General features: G+C 51.4%; 1 protein-coding gene across 1 annotated transcript; it reads left to right on the forward strand.

The window, feature by feature from the left end:
• The first annotated feature begins 4,525 nt into the window (after nt 1-4,525).
• Nucleotides 4,526-26,636, forward strand: furina (furin (paired basic amino acid cleaving enzyme) a). The gene is made up of 15 exons (XM_028968086.1): nt 4,526-5,191; nt 5,325-5,423; nt 7,618-7,713; nt 12,962-13,090; nt 13,179-13,255; nt 17,347-17,435; nt 18,309-18,481; nt 19,435-19,647; nt 19,719-19,819; nt 20,870-20,973; nt 21,058-21,175; nt 22,202-22,381; nt 22,651-22,775; nt 23,129-23,257; nt 24,732-26,636. The coding sequence occupies exons 1-15, from the start codon at nt 5,189-5,191 to the stop codon at nt 25,328-25,330; spliced, it is 2,235 nt and encodes a 744-aa protein (XP_028823919.1). The 5' UTR covers nt 4,526-5,188; the 3' UTR covers nt 25,331-26,636.

Consider the following 26,636-nt stretch of genomic DNA (forward strand, 5'->3'; position numbering starts at 1 on the left):
AGGTCCTGGACTTCACGGTGGGAGGAGCTTCCCTGCCAGACTTGGCCAGCAGGCCGGGATTATGGGAAATAATTTCTCAACGCTGAGTATTTCATCACAGATGCAAACGGAGATTTGACGTGCTGATCCGGCCTGTCACAACTTCCTCCTCGGGCTCCGCCTCCCCCAGTTTCCAGTGGTGGGAGGGGCTCGTCCAGCCCCTCATTATCGTATTTTGGTATCAGGATCCTGCGTTGGTCATGTCTGACCTGATAAAACGCTCTTTTCTTCTCCCGGTTTGCACCAGGTCGTGGAACCCTTGAGAACCTCTCTGTAGAGGAGAGTCCGTGTTCATGTAGGAGTTGGGGGGCGGGGTTACTGTGGGCTTTCTACGGCGTTGTCTTGACAACTGACCTCTTGGACGTTCTGAGGAGTTAGAAAATGACCCCCAGGGAGGACGTGGAATGTTCCAGAAAAGAGCAGAACCCACCCCCCACTCACACCTGGGGTAGAAACACACACACACACACACACACACAGTTCTTTGTTTCCTGTCCTGTTAAGGTGTCGACTGTAGAATGGCACGTCTGGTCTGGATCAAACCAGGTCTGGAACCTGGTTTCCCATCAGAGTAAAGATCTCAGGTCGTCTGCAGAAGAAGAGTTGAGCAGAAACCACTGGTGGAGGTTAAAGCCTTGAATTCCTCCACCCAGACAGACAGGACTTTCTGGTAGTAAATTCCGGCGGGAAATAATTAGTTGTGGTTGGTCCCTGCAGAAGGTGGGCGGAGTCAGGACGGTGGCGCTAATCTTTATCGTTGCACATCTGGCCAGTCGCGCCTCGGCGGGCCGCTCGGGCCCCGTCTGCGCTCGCCGTCGGGCGCTGACCTCTTAATTGGCCGAATTGGTGCCATGTGGTGGTCGGGGGCGGGGCCGGTGGCCAGATGTGCCTGGGCTGAAGAACCGTAGCTGCCAGGTGACGACGGGCGGGATCTGCTTCTCGTTGGAAGCTCATCACCGTTTCTACAGAAAAGCGGCCAGCCAGGTTGTCTCGTTTAATCAGATTTTATCTCTGAGACCCCATGGAGACCCCATGGAGACCCCATGGAGACCCCATGGAGACCAGATCAACGTGTGTGTGTGTTCCTGTAACCGTCCTCTTCTGCAACCGTGGCCCTCATTTTGCGCCGTGTCTCCCCAGGGTGCCGTGGGGGCCCGCGCGGTAATGAAGTGAAATTAAAATAGAAACGAAGCGACCCCCCCCGTGCTGCAGAAGGAACTGCACCTCCTCCACCGCTCCTGGAGGAGACGCGTGGGCGCGGGGGGTCTTTCTGGTCTTTCGTCCAGTCGTGGCGAAAGGAGGAGCTCCGCCTCTGATCTCCAGCACTTGATGATGGGACGTCTGAGGCCTTTATCTCCCGCGGTTAAAACTGGAGTGGACCCGATACAGAGCCCGGGGACAGGGGGACATTTCTGTCCGATCAGGGGACCCAGGGGGATTTTCAGTGACCGTATCCGTGTGAACGGCAAAGCAGTCAACCTCCAACCTGACCTTTAACCCCAAATGTGTCCTACATACAACAATGGTGGACAACACGTCCGTGGTCGTGCTGCAGCGACCTCACGAAAACGCTCTCTGTGCCGCACATTTCAGGACGTTCTGCCTCGTTCCCTGCGCGTCCTCCGTCCCACCGTCCAACTAAATCATTACTTCGCGTCTTGATCTGTTGCTGGAGTGTTTCTGCACGACCGGAACGTCTCCCGTGTTCCTCGAGGAGAACCTGGGCGTCCTCTGAGGACTTGACGTGGGCTGGAGAACCGTGTTCCGCGTGCGAGTTGGCCGGTTTACGCAACCAGAAGCCCCTGATTGAATGCCAGCCGCTCGTTATGCCGCTTTGAAGGGCCGCGCTTCAGACGTTCCCCCTCCTCCCGTTCTGGAGTCTATGAGGAACACGTGCGGAATGGTCCGGCGTGGAGGTGGGGCTCCGAGTCTGGAGGCCGGGAAGAGGGACGAGACCAGACCGCAGCCGGCTTATCTCTCCACGGCCGTCTCCGCGTCTGAGGACTCGCAGACCTGGAAAGTTCCGTAACTTCTAATAAAGATGTTCGTGCGTGTGCGAGACGTTGTGCACCATGATCATGTGACAGCAGATGCTGGATGAAAATGGAATTGAGGTCAAAGTTCACAAGTTGTGTTTGGTGGTTTGTGGACCCTGAAGTGGTTTTGTGGCGTTTGGGTGAAGGGATCAGGTTCTCCGTGTTCAGTCAGGTGAATTCCATTCTTCACTCGTTCTTCTTGCTCTGGCTGATTCGCCAGGTTCCTGTGGTCTTCTCCTCTGGTTAATGACGCGAGTTGAACTTCTCCACCACCAGCGCCTCAGGGCGCCTGATTGAAATTCATCAGCCAGATCGCCGCTCATCGATTCCCAGCGCTTGGGGACGTCTGGATCGTTTTTCCACCTGACTTTGTGTCGGGGTTCTGAGGGCCTCCGGTCCAGCCGGGGGTCTGGTCTGCGCTTTATCTCCGGTTCTCAGCAGTTAACGTTATTTTTAGAGCTCCCTGGCCGCTGGACCCGAGCTTGCGGTTTCCGCATCAGAAATCATTTCTTTCCTTCTGGAAAAGTCTCCGCGACGGCCGCCTTTTATGTATTTTTCCTTCCATTTACAGCGACTTTATATATAACCAAGTTCTCTCCACGAACATCTAACGTTCTCCTTCAGTCATTCGGAACCTCCCATACAACAGACTGCATCATCTGGAATGTCCACAATGATTATGCTGGAGGAACATCTACATCTCACATCAGACTGATGAACAGACAGGCTTTTGAGAAAGCAGGGTTCCTTGATCTGAGGAACGAGGAAGGCAGTGAAGTGGTCAAGGAGGGACGTTCCCACTCGCTGCTGCGGCTTCTTGCGGGGGAAGTGGTGGCCTAGCGGTTAAGGAAGCGGTGGCCCCGTAATCAGAAGGTTGCCGGTTCGAATCCCGATCCGTCAAGGTGCCACTGAGGTGCCACTGAGCAAAGCACCGTCCCCACACACTGCTCCCCGGGCGCCTGTCATGGCCGCCCACTGCTCACTCAGGGTGATGGGATAAATGCAGAGGACAAATTTCACTGTGTGCACCGTGTGCTGTGCTGCTCTGTATCACATGTGACAATCACTTCACTTTACTTGATTTCTTCACCGTGATTGATCATGATGGACCTGATCGATGAGGTGGCACAGCGGTTCGATTCAGAGATTGCCAGGTTCTTCGCCAGGTTCTCCACCAGTTTCTCAGCCATGTGCGTTAGATGGTTTTGGTGACTGTGTGTTGTCCACTGCAGTGACCCTTGGCCTCCGTGTCAGAGACATGCTACTGGTTTTGGCTTTATTTGTGGGCGGGATTATACCTGCTCCAGGATCATGCTGTGATTGGTTCTCAGCCTTATGCGTTTAAATGGACTGCCGACTGTGTGTGTGTGTGTCGGAGACATGCTACCTGGTTTTGGTTTTTTGTTTGTTGTTTTTATTTGTTTATTATTTATTTTATAGATTATGTTAATTTATGATTTTGTTCATGAGTAAAGTCTAGTAAAGTCGTTGTAATGTTAGAGGAACGCTCCAGTAAGCTGAATTCTAAAGGTCATGTTTCCCTTTTGATAAATGTGTGTGTATTGTAGACGTAGTGAAAGGCTGACTCTGGTGAGTGGGCGGGGTCTCCGCCTGTCCTTGTCCCCGCGTGATGATAGCGTGTCCCCTGAGTCATCGGAGGTCCGTCATTATGAGGAATTATCTGCTCCCCCCCCCCCCCCCTCCTGCTCTGAATAAGTGCAGGGCGGAGCGCCGGCCGGCGAGGGGGGCCATGTTGACGCCGCGGGGACGATGACGCGGCGGTGGACGTCCTATCTGGATGGCAGCGGTTCTGAAGAGGAGCTGTTCAGGATAAAACGCTTCCTCATCAAAGCCATTTTACTGTCAGATCAGGGCGTGGGGGGTTCTGGGTAAACAGGATACATCTGGCCTGACTAGACTGGCAGCGTAGCGGTGTGTGTGTGTGTGTGTGTGTGTGTGTGTGTGTGTGTGTGTATCCCAGTGTTATAGAAACCTTGAAGAACAACACCACACATGCACAGAACAGTGCTTGGTGTTTGTAGGTGTGCAGAACAGGAATTTGGCTTCTCGTGTGTGTGTGTGTGTGTGTGTGTTAGTGCCGTAACGTGTGCGGTGATCCACATCTCGTAATTAAGTCTAATGACCGAGTGCTGGGCTGCCGCGTTTGGACGCCTGTGTAATTTGCGGCGCGCTGACCGCATGTTGATCGCCAGCCAATCGCTGCTCTCCGTGCTGCTGCTTTACACGCGGGTGGTAGTCGCCTAGAGGGTCAGACTATGAACCAGAAGACCCAGGTTCAAACCCCACTTACTAACATCGTGTCCCTGAGCAGGACACTTAACCCTGAGTGTCTCCAGGGGGGGACTGTCCCTGTAACTACTGACTGTACATGCCGTAAATGTACGTGCCACAGTGTATTTCTGACTCGTGTTGAATTTAGGAACTAATTAAGATGTCATTTTAGTCCCTGATCCGGGCATCACTGTGTCCACGGAGAACGTTCCCACAGAGTCCAGACTTCACTGTGGACTTTGTTTTGGATCCCTCCTTGACTGTAGCGGTCACAGTGATTTATCACGATGACCTTCACCGTATCTCAGTGTGTGTGTGTGTGTGTGTGTTTCTGCAGCTGTTATTCCCAACAGCAGTTCTCCAAACGTGGCGCTGCGCCATTACACTACGGCCGCGGGATTTTACCCAGAAGTCCCCGCGCGGCTGTAGACGCCCAGCTGGGTGTACGGCCCTTTTCCCTCCGTTTTCTGGCCGCTGTGAGATGTTGAGAGCTGGAACCAGACGTCTGAGCGCCATGGTGACGCCCAGCTGCTCAGCTAGGGGCAGTGGTGGCCTAGCGGTTAAGGAAGCGGCCCCGTAATCAGAAGGTTGCCGGTTCGAATCCCGATCCGTCAAGGTGCCACTGAGCAAAGCACCGTCCCCACACACTGCTCCCCGGGCGCCTGTCATGGCTGCCCACTGCTCACTCAGGGTGATGGTTAAATACAGAGGACAAATTTCACTGTGTGCTGTGCTGCTGTGTATCACATGTGACAATCACTTCACTCTAAAAGCTGCCCGCTGCCGCTGCGTTCCACGCCGTTACGGGCCTTTCGTTATTTATGGTGAGGTCATTTGCTACTGGCATTTTTGGGGTCAAGGTTGGGAGACCTGACCTGGGTCTTCATGATTGTAACATGGACCCATCTGTGATTCTGGTCTGTGTTTGGTTACAGTTCCTGTGTTTTCTTCTTGCAGGTATTCGGCGACTACTATCACTTCCGGCACCACCGGGTGGTGAAGCGCTCCCTGTCAGACCATCGGGGTCTCCACGCTCGACTGCAGGGGGAACCGCAGGTAAAGTGTGTGTGTTTTACAACGAGCATTTCCGCCCGCCGTCTAGTCACCGCATGACCCCCACCACGCTGATCCGGTGATCATGTGACCAGCTCCCAGTAAAGCAGCAGCAGGAGGTCCGTGGAACCTCACCGGGACCCTGCCTCGCGACTAGCTGCTTTCCGGTAGTTTCTTGTTTTTTTTTTATTTCCTCGGCTGGTCAGATGCAGGGCTCCACTTGGCGGCGATATCGGAGCTCCCGCCGCCCCGCCCGGCCCGGCCGCCCCTCCGGGGACGAGATGGACGAGAGGACCCCGCGGTGTGAAGAAGCGGCCTGTCAGCGCCCCTCATCGCAGCCGAGGGACTCCAGGCGCCGGTTCTCCTGAAGCGCGGCCATCCGCCAGGGAGACCGTCCTTTATCATCTCGAGTTGTTCACATTACAAAAAGCCCGATATCATCCGTCAGTTTTCTGCATTTTTCATGTATCAGGATGAACTCGTCATTATTTGTTCCGCTTTCAGCTGCAGCTGTATCGTAGATGAAGGATGTCATCATGGAAGATAGATGTGAAGTCCCTCTGTGATGAATAAACATCAACTACGGCCTACCTTCTCGAGCCATGTTGTGGTAGATGGAGCCCTGAGGCTCACCTCGTCATCTCCTGCCTGTTGCAATCGGAAGAAAAGTCTTCTGCAGGTCGAAGATCCCATCCAGCGGGAGCTGGAGATGTCTTGTGTTATTCATCATGGGCTCCAACATCTGCTGCTGCCAGGCTCCCGCCGCCGCCTCCTCAGAGAGGAGCTCGTCTGAGAAGATGAGAACTCGCCGGTTCTCTCATCCCTGGACGTTCTGAAACCTGGCAGCTGCCTGCAGACCTGAGACGTTTTGACGGGCAGCGCCGGTCGGAGAGTCCATCATCCCTGCGTCCACGGATGGACAGAACCTCCCCGTCAGCACCCAATCAACTAGGTGTTCTGGTCCAGTCCGTTCTGTAGAGGTTGATGTAACATGCCCAGGCGTCCTTATCCAGTGCGCCTTGCAGTCAGTAGTGACGGGGACAGTCCCCCCCCCTGGAGACACGATGGTGGGGTTCCAACCTGGGACTTTGTGCTCTTCCGTCTTGGACCAGCTTCACAAGCTGCTGGTTTTCAGTAACTAGTGGTGAGAAGTTGGTGCCGTGAGGGGTGGTGGAATTACGATGCTGCTGACGTCGGGTGGAGATGCCCAAGCTGGTTGGAACACATGTTCTGTGGATGAGGAGAAGAGAGATGGAGGTCTTTTTACTGTTTACTTGACCGGGTGACTCGGGGTGGCCCTGCCACTGCAAATAAACGTTCCCTGTTCGACTGGAGCGCTTCTGATGACGCAGGAGACACCAGACGCTTCTCACAAGACTTCGTCTCAGCACTCTGAAGGAGCTTTAAATGCAGCGGCGGAGGTCATGAGGAGGGTTAATTGAGAGCAGAGGAGGTAATAAATGAAGGCAGGGACGTTAACGCTCAGAAGCACATTGTCAAATCAATGATGACTGATGTGCCTCTGATGTAGGCCAGGGTCTGATAATTCATCTACAAATCATCTCCGTTATGGATCACGTCTAATAAGAGAAGATTTCCTGAGGAAAAGATGGTGATTTCATTCCTTCTCACCAAGCCGACAGCCTGGTCTCGTGTGCGTGTCACATGATGCTCATTTTTACACCGGTCGCGTTGCCCAGTGCATTCTGGGTTATCTGTGCAAGTCTTCTCTGTCTTTATGCGTCATCATACTAGAGGAAGGTGATGAGAAGATCATAAGAAAACCTGAACTCCTCTCTCACATTGTTCTATTTCCATCTGATTGTTTGCATCGTAAATTTGTGTGTGTGTGTGTGTGTGTGTGTGTGTAATAGTAGCTGAATTTAGTCCCTCTTCCCGCTTGGACCATGACCCTCGTTTCACCTCAGAATGTCGCGAATGGTGCTGGAGCTCCGCCCTTTTTCTCCACTCAGCGAATCATAGGAACATGGGAGGAGCTGGACGACCGTGTGTGTGTGTGTGTGTGTGTGTGTGTGTGTGTGCTAAACAGATACAGCATTTCCAAATTTCATGCTTTTATTTCGTTTTTTGCCAACTGAACCAAAGCACGTCCCACAAAATGTCCATCAGTGGACAGAAATGTCTTTCTAACTGTGATGTATCTGCCTCATTCGTGGTGCGTGTGTCTCCCTTGTAGGTCACGTGGTTGGAGCAGCAGGTGGTGAAGCGCCGGGTGAAGAGGGACGTTTATTCAGAGCCCACCGACCCCAAGTTCGCTCAGCAGTGGTACCTGGTGAGTTTTTACACTTAAAGGTCAGAGGTCATTTGATCTGCTCCGTCCAGGCTCTCCAACTCGCGACTGGCATGGGTTCCTCTGTCTTGTTGCTGGTTTTACTGGCTCAGATAGAAAGACGCGGTGACGAGACGCGACTCCAGATAATCTTCACCCACCATCTGCACCCACAGGGGCGTTTTCCCCTGCAGTCACTTCCGTGGAAGCTGCGGCGGTGGGCCGTACGTGTGGAGACTCATGCAGGAATGTGGAGTGAAGTCTGCGTTTCGCTTTTAATTACGAGCCGTTTTCTGGCTTCTTCTGGCCTTGTTAATGCTGCAATTATGTAAGACAGACGAGAGCTCATTAATGTAGCCAGACAAACACAAAACAGCTGTGTGTGTGTGTGTGTGTGTGTGTGTGTGTTGGTTAAGTACTCTCTGAAATGGTCCTGTTTTTACTTCGCTGTTATTACCGGCCTCGGTGGTCTCAGAAACGGCACCACGATGTCTGTCTCCGACGGCCTTACGTTGCGGATCGAGGCCAAAAAAACGCTGCAAAAGAACGTTATTCCGCTTTAATTAGTCTTGAAATGAGCGGGTTCGGGTTCGTTTTATAGTCCAACAAGAATGCAGAACAATGTTCTGGAAGTTTTTTTGTTCCTTTCTGCAGAGTTAATGAATGGGGTTTGAAAGGCTTGATGAATGAAGCCCATTGTTGGCAATTTTTGTGTGGTGTGTGTTTTGTGTCCCTGCATGTTTCCAAGCGGACTAGCTTCATCGCTCTAGTTTAAGGTGTGTGTGTGTGTGGTGTGTGTGTCTGTGTGTTTGTGTCCCTGCATGTCTCCATGCCGACTAGCTTCATTGCTCTAGTTTAGTGTGTGTGTGTGTGTGTCTGTGTGTGTTTGTGTCCCTGCATGTTTCCAAGCGGACTAGCTTCATCGCTCTAGTTTAAGGTGTGTGTGTGTGTGTGTGTGTGTGTGTGTGTGTGTCCCTGCATGTTTCCATGCCGACTAGCTTCATTGCTCTAGTTTAGTGTGTGTGTGTGTGTGTCTGTGTGTGTTTGTGTCCCTGCATGTTTCCAAGCGGACTAGCTTCATCGCTCTAGTTTAGTGCGTGTGTGTGTGCATGTGTGTGTGTGTGTGTGTGTGCGTGCATGCGTGTGTGTGCGTGTGTGCGTGTGTGCGCGCCTGTGCGTGCTAGAATAATGGCCGCCGCAGCTGTGTTTACCTGCCTATAATCCCTGCTCCACCTCAACTCACACCTTCATGTAACAGCCGAGCTCCACCGAGAACACCATATTATTACTCAGACCTGCCTGCGAGGAATAAACACGCGACTGCTGAGAACCACCAGTCAGACGTGAGGTCAGGATCTACACAGATTAACAGGTACAAGCAAGTGGCTACTTGCAGGTACCGTTCTGCCCTCCGGCCCTTTTTAGTTGGTGTGTAATTAGTTCTGAACTTTAATGATGTTTTTATGAACAAAGTTAATGAGGGTATAGCGCAGCGTCCATCTCCTCCGTTTCCCTCCCTTCTCTACTCTCCTAATACCCCTTGTACACAATCGTGACCACGCCCACTAACAGCACTAGAGGTGTGAACCTTCACTGGTCTCATGATTCGATTCCGATCATCAATGCCTCAATATTGATGCATCGTGATTCATTGGGTGGGGATCTACTTGTACCCTGGCGGTATGGCGGGATCTACTTGTACCCTTCTCTACAATATCAGATGAATTCGCCCTTATCTGTCAACCCAGGTTCAGTCCTTAGTAATCTCAAGACTGGACTACTGTAACTCCCTTCTAGCTGGTCTACCACTATGTACCATCCCACCTCTACAACTCATACAAAATACAGCAGCGCGACTGATCTTCAACCGTCCCAAGTTCTCCACACCACCCCTCTACTACGTTCCCTCCACCGGCTCCCAGTAGCTGCACGCATCAGGTTCAAAATACTGATGCTGGCCTACAAAGCCAAACATGGAGTAGCACCATCCTACCTCACAGCCCTTATTACACCTCACACTGCACCTGGTATACTCCGAGCCTCCAGTACTGCTCGCCTGGTCCCTCCATCTCTGAAGGTAAAAGGAAGACGCTCATCTAGACTCTTCTCCGTCTTGGCCCCTCGGTGGTGGAATGAACTTCCATCTCAGTCACTGAGCACCTTCACACGGCAGCTCAACACCTTCCTCTTTAGAGAATATTTAGATGAACTTGTAACCTTCATCTTGTCTGACTTCTAGAACAGAGTGATAAAAAGATTGTAGTCATAGTTGGGGGTCCTAGTGAACCAGAACTGACCACTTCATCCATGGTGACATGGAAGCACGTTGTAAGTCGCTCTGGATCAGGGCGTCTGCCAAATGCCGTAAATGTACCCCGGCGGGATGGCGGGATCTACTTGTACCCTACTTGGTATAGTTGTGCCACATTTGAGCGAACACAGCGTGAAATTTTGTGCAGAGATCTACTTCACCTGCACGCTCGCTCAACTCTTGGCGCTCTTGTTATAAAGAAAACCAACCAATCACAGACCAGAACAACAGAAAACAGCCTTTTTAACAAGCATTTTCATGCCGCCGTCAGAAAATCACCAACAACGTGATTATGATGTAATTGATTATGTTCTGCACCACATCCATGCAGAATTATCCACGTCTGCATCACGATGCACCGATTATACGGCCAGTAATCAGTTCCCGCTCACCAAGGGTGATTGTTAAATACAGAGGACACATTTCACCGTGTCACCGTGTGCTGCGCTGCAGTGTCTCACAATGACAATCACGTCACTTTTCAACGTTCTATCACCTTCATTTGAACGGTTGAATTTATGTGAATGCAGGTGAATGTTCTCCACGCCGAGGACAAAAATAGAAAATCACAATATACTTTCCCATATTGAACAATTTAAAGTTACGACCGATTATTATTGTTTTTTTTCTGATATTGCCAGACTGAAGCATCTAACACCGCGGCATCATTTGCTACACGTTGCTTTGGTTGTAAAGGTGCAGCACACTTCCCAACCCTCCTCCGCTCAATTTCCCGCCATTTCTCTGCTCTCCAGTTTCGTCGTGCGGCGTCGCCTCGATCGCTTCCACGTCCCGGCGCCTCAGCAGCCGCGCGTCTCAGTTTAAACGTAAAATAGACACAAACACAACAACCGTTAATGGAGATCGTACAATCCCCCCCGTCCCATCCATGACCCTACATCTCCTGGACATGTCCACACCGTCACCGTCCTGTAAATGAAGGTCGTGGCGAGTTAGTCGTTAAACGCGTCGTGGCAGTGTGTAACCATAAATTAGAGGCCGGGGTCTCTGATGCCCCCTTGTGTTTGAGGGCCGGAGCTGCAGTTCTGTTTAAAATTTAAAAAAAAAAAAGGAAGTGATGCACAGCACACGGTGCACACAGTGAAACGTGTCCTCTGTATTTAACCATCACCCTGAGTGAGCAGTGGGCACCATGACAGGAGCCCGGGGAGCAGCGTGTGGGGACGGTGCTTGGCAGATCACGATTCGAACCGGCAACCTTGTGATTACGGGGCCGCTTCTTAAACCGCTAGGCCACCGCTGGCCCAGTCGGTTGGGTGTACGTTTTGGTTTGAAAGGTCTTGTTACGTGGAGAGTTTTATAATTCATGTTTCACACTTGTTACATCAGTAAAGTGTAATAAGTGTGTGGTGTGTGTGTTCAGGTAAAAATAGAGCGTGGTGATTATGAAAGAAGCACCCAGAAGGTTTGGTTGGAGCGTGCCTCCCACAATCCCCTTCTGCTCATTAGCTGCAGAACAGCGTGGGAATGGCGCCGTGAACGATGCTGCTGCTGCGGCGGCGGCGGCTTCATCTGATGAGCAAATCTGCAGCAAGAGCATCTGAAGTGTGTACTTTCTACAGATGCTCACACTCACACACTCACACACTTCCCCCCCTGAATGGTGTGACTGAATTGTTGCGGTGTTGTTTCCCGAGAGGGCGAGAGCTTTCGCAATCCCAACGGAGAAGCTGATCATCATCATCATCTGTTTGTTTGGTGGTCGATATGATTATTGCACACGTAAGACACACCCACCACCCAGGACTGACGTAGCGTACGATGGAGTTAAAGTTAAAGTGAAGCGATTGTCACTCGTGACACACAGCAGCACAGCACACGGTGCACACATTGAAAATGTGTCCTCTGCATTTAACCATCACCCTGAGTGAGCAGTGGGCACCATGACAGGCGCCCGGGGAGCAGTGTGTGGGGACGGTGCTTTGCTCAGTCTTGGCGGATCGGGATTCGAACCGGCAACCTTCTGATTGTGGGGCCGCTAGGCCACCACTGCCCCAAAGTCCAAACTTCTTACCCAGATGCTAATGCGCACACACAGACTGAGAGCAGGGGTGTGTGTGTGTGTATGAAGTATATAGGTTGGTCAGGTGGTCCTCAGAGGGCACCATGGTGGATGAATTCAATTTTCCGCTCCTCTGATTTGAGGCGGAGTGTCCCTCTGGGTGGGAGAGGTCAGCTCCCAGAATGCTCTGCTTCAAAACTTTTGTCCAGTAATGTAGGTGGTTCGGGGGACCAGCGATATATTGCTTCATGTTGGGGGTTGGTGATCCTGTAGGTGGTGTAGGGGAGTAGTGCTGCAGTATAAGGGGGCCGGTGTATGTGGAAGAGCTGGAGAAGATCGGTGGTGTAGTGTATGTGGTGCAGGTGGAGAAGATTGGCAATATAGGTGGTGGGGCTATATTGTATGTGGAGGAGCTGGAGATGATCGGAGGTGTGGTGAAGGTGGACAAGATTGGCAGTTGAGGTATATTTCATGTGGAGGAACCATAGAAGATCTGTGGTGTAGTGTATGTGGTGCAGGTGGAGAAGATTGGCAGTGTAGGTGGTGGGGCTATATTGTATGTGGAGGAGCTGGAGAAGATCAGAGGTGTGGTGTATGTGGTGAAAGTGGAGCAGATTGGTGGTATAGTGGAGGTGTTGCAGTTGGTGTCAGAATGGGGACATTTATCAGCTGGAGTTGTGACTCTTCTCAGAACTTCTCACTGCTGGAACTTTTCCGCTCTTTCATGAATGATTGATGTTGGATCTCCGGGTTCCTGCAGTTTTCCGATGTCGTTTGCTTATGGAAATCTGGGATCATGAATCATTTAATAGCAGCAGCCTGACAGGAATAAGTCAACAGAAAACAAACTTTTAAGAAGAAATCCTGCTGTGGACGTGTCCCTCACACGTTTTTTTTTTTTTTTTCCCCTCCATCAGTTGAACCCGAATCGCCACGACCTGAACGCCACGGGAGCGTGGGAACAGGGCTTCACCGGGAAGGGCGTGGTGGTCTCCATCCTGGACGACGGCATTGAGAAGAATCACCCAGACCTCATCAACAACTATGTGAGCATCCGAACCCAACGACTCGACCCCTCGTTCCCTCCATGTCTCCTCTCGTCTTGATGCGGATCGTTTTATTTATTTTTTGCAGGATCCCGATGCCAGTTATGATGTGAACGATGGAGATCCGGATCCTCAGCCGCGATACACACAAGTCAACGACAACCGGTACGTCGCTGGACCACATCCGTACACCTTCTCGTGTAGGGATGGGCGAGCCATGATTTTTGAATGTGCCGCATTACGTTATTCTTGTTTTGGACCAAACGCGACGTGAAGGGTGGTAGAAGCCCAGCGGGTACCACACTCGCCTATGAACCAGAAGACCCAGGTTCAAACCCCACTTACTACCATCGTGTCCCTGAGCAAGACTCTTAACCCTGAGTGTCTCCAGGGGGGGTGCTGTCCCTGTAACTACTGTAAGTCTGTCTGGATAAGGGCATCTGGTAAATGCTGTAAATGTTAATGGAGGCTCAGTGTCAAAGTCAAATTTATGGTCCTCTCACCTTGTACAAGTACACGGAGAGACGAGATTTCATTCAGGGATTCGCAGTGTGCAAAAAAAATGGTGCATATGGAATAACACACGACATGTTGTGCTCCGACACACAATATCGTGCAGGTCGAGGCAAACTAGACAAACAAGTAGCAGCAACATGACAATATACAGTTCAAACCGAACATTTACGCGCGGTATAAAATACTGTATTATTACATTGAATCATACTGAACCTGATCAATTTTAGGCCTGTTCAGATTCCCAAAATAATTTCTTTTTGCCAAATGTCAAAATAATTTTTCCTTATATCTTTGTTATTACTTTCTTCAAAGTCAAAAGTTTACATACGTTTGCTTTGTGTTTGGTAGAATCGCCTTCAAACCACTTGACTTGACGCGAACGCCGTGGGTCTCCTTCCACAAGCTTGTCGTAACAGTTTAATGGAATTGTGGCCCGTTCCTCTTGACTGAACTGGTGTAACCGAGTCAGGATATGTCTCTCACACGTCTTTTCAGCTCTGACCACTAGTCTTCTATGGGATTGAGATGAGGGCTTTGTGATGGCCACTCCGAAACATTGGACTTTGTCCTTAAGCCGCTTTGTAACCCACTTTGCAGAATGCTCAGGGTCATGGTCCGTTTGGAAGACCCATGTGTACCCAGGCTTTGACTTCAGGGTTTCAAGTGAAGTGCACCAGTCCCCCCTGCAGCAAAACACCCACAACACGGTGCTGCCACCTCCGTACTTCACAGGTGGGATGGTGGCCTTTTTCCTCCAAATATGACGATGGTCATTATGGCCAAACTGTTCAGTTTTGTTTCGTCAGACCACAGGACATGTCCCCAGAAACTAGGGTCTTTGTCCCTGTGTGGCTTTTTTACGTGGCTTTTGGAGTTAATGGCTTTTTCCGCACTGCGTTTCACTGTGGATGGTGCTACACTCTTACCAGCTTCAGCCGCCATCTTCTCAAGGTTCTTTTGCTTTTGTTCCGGGGGTTGATGCGCACATTCCGCACCAGAACACGTTCGTCTCTCGGACTGAGGAGCCGTCTCCTTCCTGAGCGCTATGATGGCTGGACATAGAACATGTTGTTTATACTTGCGTGTCATTGTTTGAACAGATGAACGTGTAATGCAGCAGTGCTTCAATCAGAAAGCAAAAAGTAGGCGTGGCACCAATCACGTATTTGGTTAAATTATTACAACTGGATATAGTAATTACGCCATCATCTATTTCAACATTCGCTCTCGGTGCAACTTGACTGCTGCCGGTTTGTTCTCCGCCCTGCCGTGGCCTGCAGATCTCATGCTACGTCAGGTCCTCTGCAGACAAGCCCATCTCGACCACACCCACTGCTGCAATCAACTTCTCCTCCGTCTGCGCTTCAGAGCTGCTCTGTAGGGCGCCTGACAATATGGCACAGCGTGCAGAGGTCAAAGTTCAAATAAAGTCAACTTTGAGCACAAAATAGTCAGACAGACGCACGGCGTCATGTAAACCGGTTCCAGGGTTTCAGGTTCCGCACTGAACAATGGACCAGTGAGTAGGCGGCCCGATAGGTAAATTACACCATTTTCCCATCCTTACTCCGGTTATTCTAATGAAACCTTTACTGTGGTCCAACTATCTCACACACACACACACACACACACACACTCTGCCGGATGGGTGCGGTCGTCTCACAGAGCGGATGGGTGTTTGATGGGTGGAGTTTTACTCTCTGCCGCTTATTTAGATGCGAGGAGACGCTCCTCAGCGAAAAGTGCTGAGCTCGGCTCGCAAAATGAAGGGGAACGTGCTGAAGGGGTCTGTGTGTGTGTGTGTGTGTGTGTGTGTGTGTGTGTGTGTGTGTAACATTTAATGAGCAGTCTGCAGATTCCTCTGTGGCCTGTGAGGAGGTTCTACAGTTCAGATTCATCCTAACGAGGTCCTCCAACCACAACCGCGCAAAACCGAGTGAAAATGCAGACAGCTGAACTCGTGCTGCGGTTCTACCTGCGATTTAATCAACCAGGACCTGATTAGCACAGAGAAATGGTCCGAATACAGCTCCTCAAATCGTGCAGCCCATATTAGATTGTGATCAATTATTAGTACGTTCATATCTGTGAAATGGTTGATTATTTTTATGTCGTTGTGCCCCGTGTGTGTGATATAAAGAGGTCTTTTCTGCCTGTACAGATGTTTCGTCCGCAGCTCTGGTGGGACCTGAGCTGCCTCTGTGCTCGGTAATCCCACACTCGTCTGTTTTTTACCCAGCATGCTCTCCTCTGGCTACGCTTGTGCGTCTGATTGGCTGAACCCAGGAGTAACACGAGTCTCCAACTGAGGATGAGGAGGTGTAAGAACTCTCAGCTGGGGTGTTCAGACGTTCACCAGCCCCAGCCGTGGAGTCCTGCCGGTGCTCCAACGTCCCAGAATGCACTGGGCTGAGACACCACGATAAGCGCCTGGCACAGTGTCGTCCGGAATCGGTTGCCACGGGTGACCCGTGCGTCTCCCTATCTCGGTTACTGCCTGCGGGTCTCCTGGCAACCCCATCTTCAGCATGGGGGTCAGAATCTGTGACCTTTTCCCGATGGTCATGATCATATCATCCTCAGTCTGAATATGAAAATGGTGAATGGTGGAACCGTCCTGATTCACATAATAAATCAATCCAGATTGATTATTATTATTATTATTTTTTTATTAGAAATAACCAGAAAATAAAACTCCAACACCGTTTTTCTGTGATTGATCGTGGAATCGTGGTGACCCGTGTGTGTTTGTGACGGCCGTGTTTCTCCCCCACTGCACTCCAGTGCTGCAGGCTCCTCACACACACACACACACACACACACACCGTAACCAGGCATGTGAGACGACCGTGTTCTGACAGCCTGCGGTGTGTGTCAGGGGTTTCTGCAGCCTGGTGCTGCTGCTCCTCCACCTTTCCTCCAGTCAGGAGCACTGAAGATGTGGAGCGTCTGAGCAGCTCTGATCCTTCTCAACTCCTCCACCGCTTCTGTACCCGTGGTGCCTGCTGACTCGCCACGCGGCTCGGCTTCCTTTCGCCAGTTTGGGTTTCAGGAGGTGCGGCGTTGGCTCAGGTGTCTCTGTCCTGATGTGGTGATCGGTGTTCAGAAGATCCTCACACCCATGCAGATGGAATGGATGGTGATGATACCTTCCATGACGCCCTGTTCCTGACCTTCTACTGTTCTGTATGGTGTCGGGTTTCAGGTCATTGCTGATTCTTCAGGAAATTAGAAATTAGATCTCTGGTGGACTGACCAGTTTACATTTGGGGCAGTGGTGGGAAGTGGCCCCGTAATCAGAAGGTTGCCAAGGTGCCACTGAGGTACCACTGGGCAAAGCACCGTCCCCACACACTGCTCCCCGGGCGCCTGTCATGGCTGCCCACTGCTCACTCAGGGTGATGGTTAAATGCTGAGGACTCATTTTACTGTGTGCACCGTGTGCTGTGCTGCTGTGTATCACATGTGACAATCACTTCAGTTTACTTTTTATAGTTACAGGGACAGTCCCCCCCTGGAGACACTCAGGGTTAAGTGTCTTGCTCAGGGACACAATGTTAGTCAGTGGGATTTGAACCTGGGTCTTCTGGTTCACAGGCGAGTGTGTTACCCACTAGGCTACCACCACCCAGTTTACTCTGTCGGGCTGTAAATCGGGATACCACGCTCTGCTACAGAGAGAACCTGAGGTTCTGATCCCCGAGACAGGATGGGTGACGCTTTCATGTTCCTCTCCGCAGACACGGGACGCGCTGTGCCGGCGAGGTGGCAGCTGTGGCCAACAACGGTATTTGTGGAGTGGGTGTGGCCTATGACGCCAGGATTGGAGGTGAGCAAATCAAAATTCACCAGCACTCACTCTCTGGCATGTGGTGTGTCTTTGTCTAACTATCAGTTTAATTACACACACACACACACACACACACACACACACACACACACACCCTCCCTGTCTCTGTTTGTTTTTGGATCAGCCTCTGAACGGAGCGTTAACACGTCCCACCGGAACACTTCCTCACTTCTGGGCTTTTAACTCATGAGGAATTGATTTGAATGATCCAGAGACACATTTCTGTGTGTGTGTGTGTGTGTGTGTACGTGTGCACACACTGCATGCATGCTCGTCTTTTGTTTCATGAATTAATTATATGCTGCGCTGCTTTATACCACAAGCCCCCATGGGACTGTTCCTTTTCTGGAAAAAAAACACACACACACACACACACACACACACACACACTAAGAAAGAGCAGCTGTGTGTGTGTGTGTGTGTTTTTTTTATTGTATTTATATCCATGTTTCACATATTTAACAAATACAAAATGTTCCATTAATATTTAGACATTTAATGTATTTCTTCTTGTGTAGTGCAGGGATGATACTTGCCGTTTTTTCCGTTTGCTCGGTTCATCTGGGGGTCTCACCAGGCGCCCCGTCCTGCCGCTGGTGTCTCAGCTCTGTAATTATGCGTCTCCTCACGCCTCTGTCCTCCACTACAGAGCTGCTGGAAGCTTTGATGCCGAGCCGCTCAAACGTTTTCATTTAGGCGCTCCGTTTAGCCCCTAAACAGTTTCCTCCCGCAGGATACAGTGCAGCTTTCAGGGGGCGTGGTGATGCGCAGATGCCCCGCCCACATACCCTCTGGAATTTCTCGCCCGCTTGTTTACACGCTGGTTCTGGTTCTGTGTGTCTCTGCGTGCAGGAGTCCGGATGCTGGACGGTGAGGTCACAGACATGGTGGAGGCGCAGTCCCTGAGCCGGAATCCTCAGCACATCCACATCTACAGCGCCAGCTGGGGCCCAGAGGATGATGGGAAGACGGTGGACGGGCCGGCCAAACTGGCGAAGGAAGCCTTCCTGCGCGGCGTCACCGAGGTAACGCTGCATCCGGACCCTGATGCTCGCTGGCCGGCGTGGGCTGCTAACGAACGATCACGTTCGATAGACAACCAACTCTCCTTCTCGACTCACATCAGCAGTCTTTCCCGCTCATGTAGATTCCTTCTCTACAATATCAGACGAATCCGCCCTTATCAACCCAGGCCTCCCAGATCCTGGTTCAGTCCTTAGTAATCTCACGACTGGACTACTGCAACTCCCTTCTAGCTGGTCTACAACTATGTTCCATCCAACCTCTACAACTAATACAAAATGCAGCAGCACGACTGATCTTCAACCTTCCCAAGTTCTCCACACCGCCCCTCTGCTACGTTCCTCCACTGGCTCCCAGTAGCTGCATGCATCAGGTTCAAAATACTGATGCTGGCCTACAAAGCCAAACATGGAGTAGCACCATCATACCTCACAGCCCTTATTATACCTCACACTGCACCTGGTATACTCCGAGCCTCCAGTACTGCTCGCCTGGTCCCTCCATCTCTGAAGGTAAAAGGAAGACGCTCATCTAGACTCTTCTCCGTCTTGGCCCCTCGGTGGTGGAATGAACTTCCAGCTCAGTCACTGAGCACCTTCACATGGCAGCTCAACACCTTCCTCTTTAGAGAAGATTTAGATGAACTTGTAACCTTCTTCTTGTCTGACTTCTGTATAGAAACTAGAACAGAGTGAATAAAAAGGTTGTATTCATAGTTGGTGGTCCTGGTGAACCAGAACTGATCACTTCATCCATGGTGACATGGAAGCACGTTGTAAGTGGCTCTGGATACGGCCGTCTGGTAAATGCTGTAAATGTGGCAGGGCGTGGCAGCTTTGCAGTTTGATTTGTATCCGGTCCCCGGTCGTCTGTAGCCCCGTCCGGTCTGCTTCTGAACATTTTCTCCGGTCGGTGTCTCGGCGTCCAGTGGTGATGAAGTGCGTGTCGGTTTCAGGGCCGCGGCGGCCTGGGCTCCATCTTCGTCTGGGCGTCGGGTAACGGCGGCCGGGAGAAGGACAGCTGCAACTGCGACGGCTACACCAACAGCATCTACACCCTCTCCATCAGCAGCAGCACCCAGTACGGCAACGTGCCGTGGTACAGCGAGGCCTGCTCCTCCACCCTCGCCACCACCTACAGCTCCGGCAACATCAACGAGAAGCAGATCGTGAGTCCGCCCCTCACGCCGTCTCGCGCGGGTTCTCCGTCGGGTTCTACTGACCGGCTCTCCTTCCCCAGGTCACCACAGATCTGAGGCAGAAGTGCACCGACTCCCACACCGGGACCTCGGCCTCCGCCCCCCTCGCTGCCGGCATCATCGCCCTCGCCCTGGAGGCAAAGTGAGTCCCGCCGCCGAACACGGCCGTACGTACGACCAGTGTGAGACGCCCAGGGGCGCAGAGAGAGAATTAATCTCCCCGCTGCCGGGTGACCTTGAGCCTCCAATCGTTCCAGAGGGTCTTTAGAAAACGCCGAAAATCTGCCGAGTCAGAACGGTTCGGTTCTGCCTCATTCATCACCGCTCGCGACCGCTTTTTTAAACCGTATACACGACCGCAGGAGCTCATTTTAGTTCTTCTCGTCATTGGTGGTGTAAATTGGATGTAAAACTTATTGATTACGATGCCACGCCGGTGCAAGTCATCACGTCCCGGCCCTGTTTTGTACAGCTTGTTCGGTCGCCGGAAATTCCGAGGAATCTGGAGCCGCTCGCTTCTAACGTGGCTGGGAATTACTCCGGCGAGGAAATCCCACTTAAATCTCGTTTGACGTGACCGTAAAGCCCAGTGCTTCGGTGGGGCTGGCATCTCGTCACACTTCCGGGGCCTGCCGGGTCACCCTGGTGGCCGCGGCGTGCCGTATGGGACATTTCGTCGAGGTCGAAGACGACAGGACGCGCGCATGGTTTTGGGTGTTAAGAGCAGCTCTGTTGATATGAACGCGGTAAATGTGAGCGTGTTTTCCAAATCCAGAGTGTGGGCGTGTCCACGCGACCGCTTATTCTGCAGTAACCCCGGCTGATTGGCCGGCGCATGCAGGGAAATTCAGGAATGGGGGTGGCGCAGAAGCCATAATAATGGTCCGAAGGCCTTCAGATGTTCAAGATCCACCAGGAGTTCCAGACCTGACGCTGTCTCGCGCCACGTCCAGCGCTCGGCTTTGAACCGGCGCTCTGATGAGACGCGGTTTAGATGCCAAGGAGCCGCTTGGCGCCCACTCGACATGCCAGTTTAACTGTATAGATGCGGCTCGTTTGGGGAGCCTGATCTGGGAATTCTGCTCCGTTAATCCCGGCTTTTGTTTGGTTGAGTGAAATGTGAAGGTCTGAGTTTTGGTGGAAAGAGCACGAGGACCGGTCCCTTTTAGCTGCTGTCTGTGTTCCTCCACAGTAAGAACCTCTCCTGGAGGGACATGCAGCATCTGGTGGTGCGGACATCTCGCCCAGCGCACCTCATCACGGACGACTGGAAGACCAACGGAGTCGGCCGCAGAGGTACCCACCCGTAGCTCCTCCCACTGCGGCACGCCGCGCCGTCGCTCGGACCCCTGCGGGAAATAAATCTGGTCTCTCTCACAGTCAGCCACTCGTATGGCTACGGCCTCCTGGATGCCGGTGCGATGGTTGCCATGGCGCAGAACTGGACGAGCGTCGGGCCGCAGCAGAAGTGTGTTGTCTCCATGGTGACCGAGCCCAAGTAAGGACTGGAAGATGATGCGTCGCTGTGTTTTGGGGCTGAATGGGTGGGGTTATGGGCGTGGCCAGGGCTTCAGGTGCATAATGTAACAGGGTGAAATGGCCGTATTTACAGTAATATAATAATAATAACCGGGTAACAGTCATTTATGCCGCACGTGGACTCTGGAGGCTGCTGGCGAGTCTGCAGTTGATTGGGTTCATTTCACGGAAGATGTGCCGTGTGCACCTGGTGCACCGCGCTATCGACGTCGTGCCTCAGCTGTCAGGCCCGGCATCAGTTTAACCGCTGGCGATGAGAGACTCGCCGAGACCTGAAATGAACACGATCGGCCGGTCCAGATTGTATTCAAGGACGCGTAGCGCCATCTACAGTCGAGGTTTGAAGGACGCTGCCCTCTTTGCTGCTGTTAAATCGGTGACCTTGCGAGTCTTCTGCTCGGCGCCGTGACTGTGAGGAACCAGCCTGGTCGTACGTTCTACTTCCGTCTTCAGCACGTATCTGGTTCAGCTTCAGTCGTCCTAGTCATCGTCGGCTTGAGTAAATTTATCCAACCTACTGGCCCAGATGCGGTGTATAGAGATGGACCTGGACACGGTGTCTGGTGGAGGTGTGAACCTTCGCTGGTCTCACGATTATCGATGCAAATTTTTCTACAGTGTTTTAAATACGTCAGTGAGCTGAGCGTTAACATGTCTGAAATAGGCGGCAATCGTACTGTTCTCAGATCAGCACCACTCCTTAACTAGAAAACCGCCAAGCGGCGTCATTATGAAATAATCCATTATGTTCTGGAGCGCGTCCATGCAGGAAGGTCCACGTCTGCAGGGCGATGCATCGATTCTGAGGCGCCTCTGTTATGGATTTTGCTTTAGTGTTCCCTCGGTTTTACATGTTATAATATATCAGAGCAAAATTCCTGCAGGCCCATAAATTGATTCTCCGTCTATGTTGTGTAGAATATTTTCAGTCCTTTAACTGAGCCGAATCAAAACTTCTGCTTTGTCCCTCTGTCATACGCTAAAGGAACATAGGAGGTCACCTGATCATCAGCAAGAGTGTGGATGGCTGCTTGGCGAAGCCCAACTTTGTGAGCTCCCTGGAACACGCCCAGGCCCACCTCACACTCTCCTACAACCGCAGGGGTAACCTGGCCATTTACCTGATCAGCCCCATGGGTACGCGCTCCACCCTGCTGGCACCCAGGTGAGGGAGACACACCCGTCACACTGACGGGTGACCAGAAGACGTGTCCCCGAGCAAGACACTTAACCCTGACTGTCCCTGTAAACACTGATTTGTAAGACATTTAGCAGTCATTCAATATCTGACACACACACACACACACACACACTTATCCACCCAAATCTAGATTTCATGCTCATGTCTGTTCAGAACTGATCCATGTAGATCTAGATCTATGCATGTCTGAGATTACAACTTGATCTTTGTGTGTGTGTGTGTGTATGCATTAGACCCCATGATTATTCATCAGAGGGTTTTAACGACTGGGCCTTCATGACCACCCACTCCTGGGATGAGGACCCCCGTGGGGACTGGACCCTGGAGATCAAGAACGTGGCTGGAACCAGTGACTACGGTGCGCTGCTCCTACAAGTTTTGATTTTTTTTTGAGACTGTCTGTATGTGTGTTGGTTGAACTGGATTATTTTTCCGTTTCGGCCCTGCTGTGTTTCGGTATTATGATCTGCCTGCAGAAGTTGATTTGCGATCCTCTTAGACACTTGGGAGTGCGATTGTACTGGCCGCGAATAGCGGGCGTGGCTCATTCCTGTTGCTATAAACACTAATTGTTCTGGCAGGGGAGGGGTCATCCGGCCCCTTTATAAACACTGCGGCTATGAAAGGTCCCTACTCGGGCGGGGTGTCTTTACCCATACGCTTGTACATGAATTCACCTCCGTGTTGGTGTGTGCGATGTTCCCATCTCAGGCACCTTGACCCAGTTTACTCTGGTTCTGTATGGAACCGGTCCTGAGGTTCTCAACACGTCCAGTTCAGAGCTCAGCCAGCCCTCCAACAGCAGCTGCAAGACATTTGACCTCAACCAGAACTGTATTGGTGAGTGTGTGTACACAGTGACCCCTGCTGGTCGCAACGTTCCATGACATGCAATGAGAATTAATTTAAAATATTGTTTGAAAAATGTGAGACCAGAACTCCAGTCCTCATATTTCAGCCTGTGTGTTTTAGTACTGCCTCACCCCCCCCGTTTCCACTCTGTACCCCAACAACGCCGCCATGTGGCCGTACATTACTGCAGTAAAACAGTCAGAAGTGACCTCACAACACGCCAGTAGATTAATAAAGGATCTTATCTCATATTAGTCCGACAAGTGGGAAATTTTAATGGTCACTGCAGATGTAAATAAATAATCTGGAAAAAACTGTGGATGAGTGTATTAAAAATACAAGTATACATGGAATGTATTCCGATCACCTTCATTTTTTCACACTGTTATATTCAGGCCCTTTCTGCACATATAAATAAAATGTATATATGCATGTACACACACATATTGAACATAATTTTTCACAATGACTATCTTTTTTTTTTTTTTTTTCTCTCCATAATCAGAAGGTTGCCGGTTCGAATCCCGACCCGCCAAGGTGCCACTGAGGTGCCACTGAGCAAAGCACCGTCCCCACACACTGCTCCCCGGGCGCCTGTCATGGTGCCCACTGCTCACCAAGGGTGATGGTTAAATACAGAGGACACATTTCACTGTGTGCACCGTGTGCTGTGCTGCTGTGTATCACATGTGACAATCACTTCACTTTACTTTACTTTAGGTTCAAACCCCACTTAATACCATCGTTATTACCATTTTTTTTCCTAAAACCACGCTCAATGCAATAAGAGGAAATAACGATATACAGTACAGTTTAAAAAAAAAGAGCAGAACAGAGTAATAAAAAATACCTCTAACATTATTTAGATCGAGCGATTATGAGAAGTGACAGACAGAATAGAAAGGGAAGTAGCAGCATGTTATGAGGGATGAAAAGTGATATTCAACAACATACAGCAAGCATGAGAAACCAGACATTAATACTGATCCTGAGAATGAGGTTGTAGTAAGGAGGACGTTCACTCACTCACTCACTCTCTCTCTCTCTCTCGCTCTCTCTCTCTCTCTCTCGCTCTCTCTCTCTCTATATATATATATATATATATATATACACACACACACACACTGTGAGACACTGCAGCACAGCACACGGTGAAACGTGTCCTCTGTATTTAACCCATCACCCTTGGTGACAGTGGGCACCATGACGGGTGCCCGGGGAGCAGTGTGTGGGGACGGTGCTTTGCTACGTTGACTGATCGGGATTCGAACCGGCAACCTTCTGATTTACGGGGCCGCTTCCTTAACCGCTAGGCCCCCACTGCCCCCATCGTTCACTGCTGAGACAGTGTCACAGTGAATCCCACCGTTTTAATGGGAAGCTGCACCCGTAACCAATAGAAACAAGGCGGGTTAGCCACGCCCACTTTTAAAAAAGAAATGTCTGTGCGTCTGTCTTTCAGAATGCGGTCCAGGCTTCTTCCTGTTCCAGCAGGGCTGCGTGAGGACGTGTCCCCCCGGATTCACCCCCGGCCCCCAGCCGCTGTCCTACACGCAGGGGAACTACGTCAGCTCCGTCCAGACGTGCCAGCCGTGCCGGCCGCCCTGCCTGACCTGCCGCGGCCTCACCGCCCAGGACTGCCTGTCCTGCCCGCCCCACAACTACCTGGACCCGGCGTCCGGGGCCTGCCTGCACCTCAACCAGATCGAGCGCGAGTCCCCCGGGGGCCCGGCCGGCGCCGGCCCGGCCCGCCGCTCGTCCCAGCTGGCCGGCACCGTGGCGGTGCTGAGCTGCGCCTTCATCGTGGCCACCTTCGCCGGCGTCTTCACCGCGCTGCAGATCCGCTCCGGCCGCGCCCGCAAGCAGCAGCTGCCGCCCGAGGCCAGCGCCAGCTTCCGGGACGGCATCCGCGGCCTCGGCCGCAGCCTGGGCGCGGCGCGGGCGGTGTCCTACGCCGGCATCCCCGACGTGTGGCGGGAGGACGGCTCGGAGTCCGAGAACGACGAGTTCGACGTCTACAACGAGAGGACTGCCTTCATCAAAACGCAAAGTGCCCTTTAACCTCTCCACCCCCACTTCCTGTCTTCCCCGCTTCCTCCCGCCCCGCCTCTCACAATAAACCCCGCCTTCCCCACCCTCCTGTTGCCGCGTGAGATTGACGTTTTTTTAAAGCCACGTGTGTATCAGGACCAGGATCTCAACTTGGGTTCTTGGGTGTGTGTGTGTGTGTGTGTGTGTGTGTGTGTGTGTTCAGGACAGTTGCTGAGTCGTTTCCACCTCAGACATGCGGAGATGTTCTGCATCTGGAGGGCGTGGTCAGTACTGCAGCCGAGGGGCGTGGCTGAGTGAAATTTACATGTAAATTTAGAATAAAGGGCTCAACTCAACTTCCTGAACGTTAAAATAACAAGGACCGCTGCGGTTCTTCACCGCCTCGCAGCGAGACGTTCCGGAACCGGGCGCCCGCGGGCCCAGCAGCCGGTCCGGAGCTCAGTACGAGCCAACAGAACCTACAAACCCAGAGCGGCTGCTGGGCCGGAGGACCTGGTCCCGCATTACGTCACCCCGCCCATCACATAAAAAAATCCTCGTCATGTTGTGTATGCAGTCAGAGGAGAGTCCCGGGCTCTCTGTATGCACTTTGACCCCCAGGGTTAAGAAGAGATTTCCTTCTCTCTCTCTCTATATATATATATAATAAATATCAGTTGTGAGGACACTTTTACACAAATTTGAATAAATGCTGTGAAATCATGGATGGCTGTAAAATTGATTTTAAATCTCTTATCTGATGTGATATCTTCAATATTATTATGCTTTTTAGAGGTTTTTTTTTTTTTTTTTCGTAAAACAGAAGCATTTATCAGGACGAGGGGAGTGAAGCGTCCCTCCGTCCACCAAGCGCCTGTTTATTATCAGTTATTGTGATTTATTGCTGTGACGTTTCGTCCTTTCCCACGTGGCGACTGTTCCCTGCGTGTCGAGGGTTTTTAACCAAAGACTGGACGTGTCCACGCGGTCAAGTCCAGCTGCTCCCCGACCCGAACAGACGAGCGAATGTGGGTCTCTCTCTCTCTCTCTCTCTCTCTCTCTCTCTCTCTCACACACACATACACACACACACACACAGGTACTTTCGTCCAGTCTGACCTCTTGTGACCTTTCCACTGGGGTCATCTGCTCACACTACAGGGGGCGGGCAGTGGAAAACGAGGCCTATTTTTGTACGTTGCAGCAGCATTTACTGGTAATTTAAAGATCATTCCACCTTTTTATTTTTGATTTGTTTCCTCTTTATTTAATTGATGTCCATATGCAGAATATAGATTCTACAAAAAAAATAAAAATAAAGATCTATGCAAACATA

Source organism: Denticeps clupeoides, unplaced genomic scaffold (genome assembly GCF_900700375.1).
Source record: "Denticeps clupeoides unplaced genomic scaffold, fDenClu1.1, whole genome shotgun sequence".
Taxonomy (NCBI): domain Eukaryota; kingdom Metazoa; phylum Chordata; class Actinopteri; order Clupeiformes; family Denticipitidae; genus Denticeps; species Denticeps clupeoides.

What these genes read in the sequence shown, in the direction of transcription:
- furina (XM_028968086.1), top strand. An exon ending in CAGACCTCATCAACAACTAT is followed by an intron (nt 13,091 to 13,178) that starts GTGAGCATCCGA and finishes TATTTTTTGCAG; the next exon opens with GATCCCGATGCCAGTTATGA. An exon ending in ACACAAGTCAACGACAACCG is followed by an intron (nt 13,256 to 17,346) that starts GTACGTCGCTGG and finishes TCCTCTCCGCAG; the next exon opens with ACACGGGACGCGCTGTGCCG.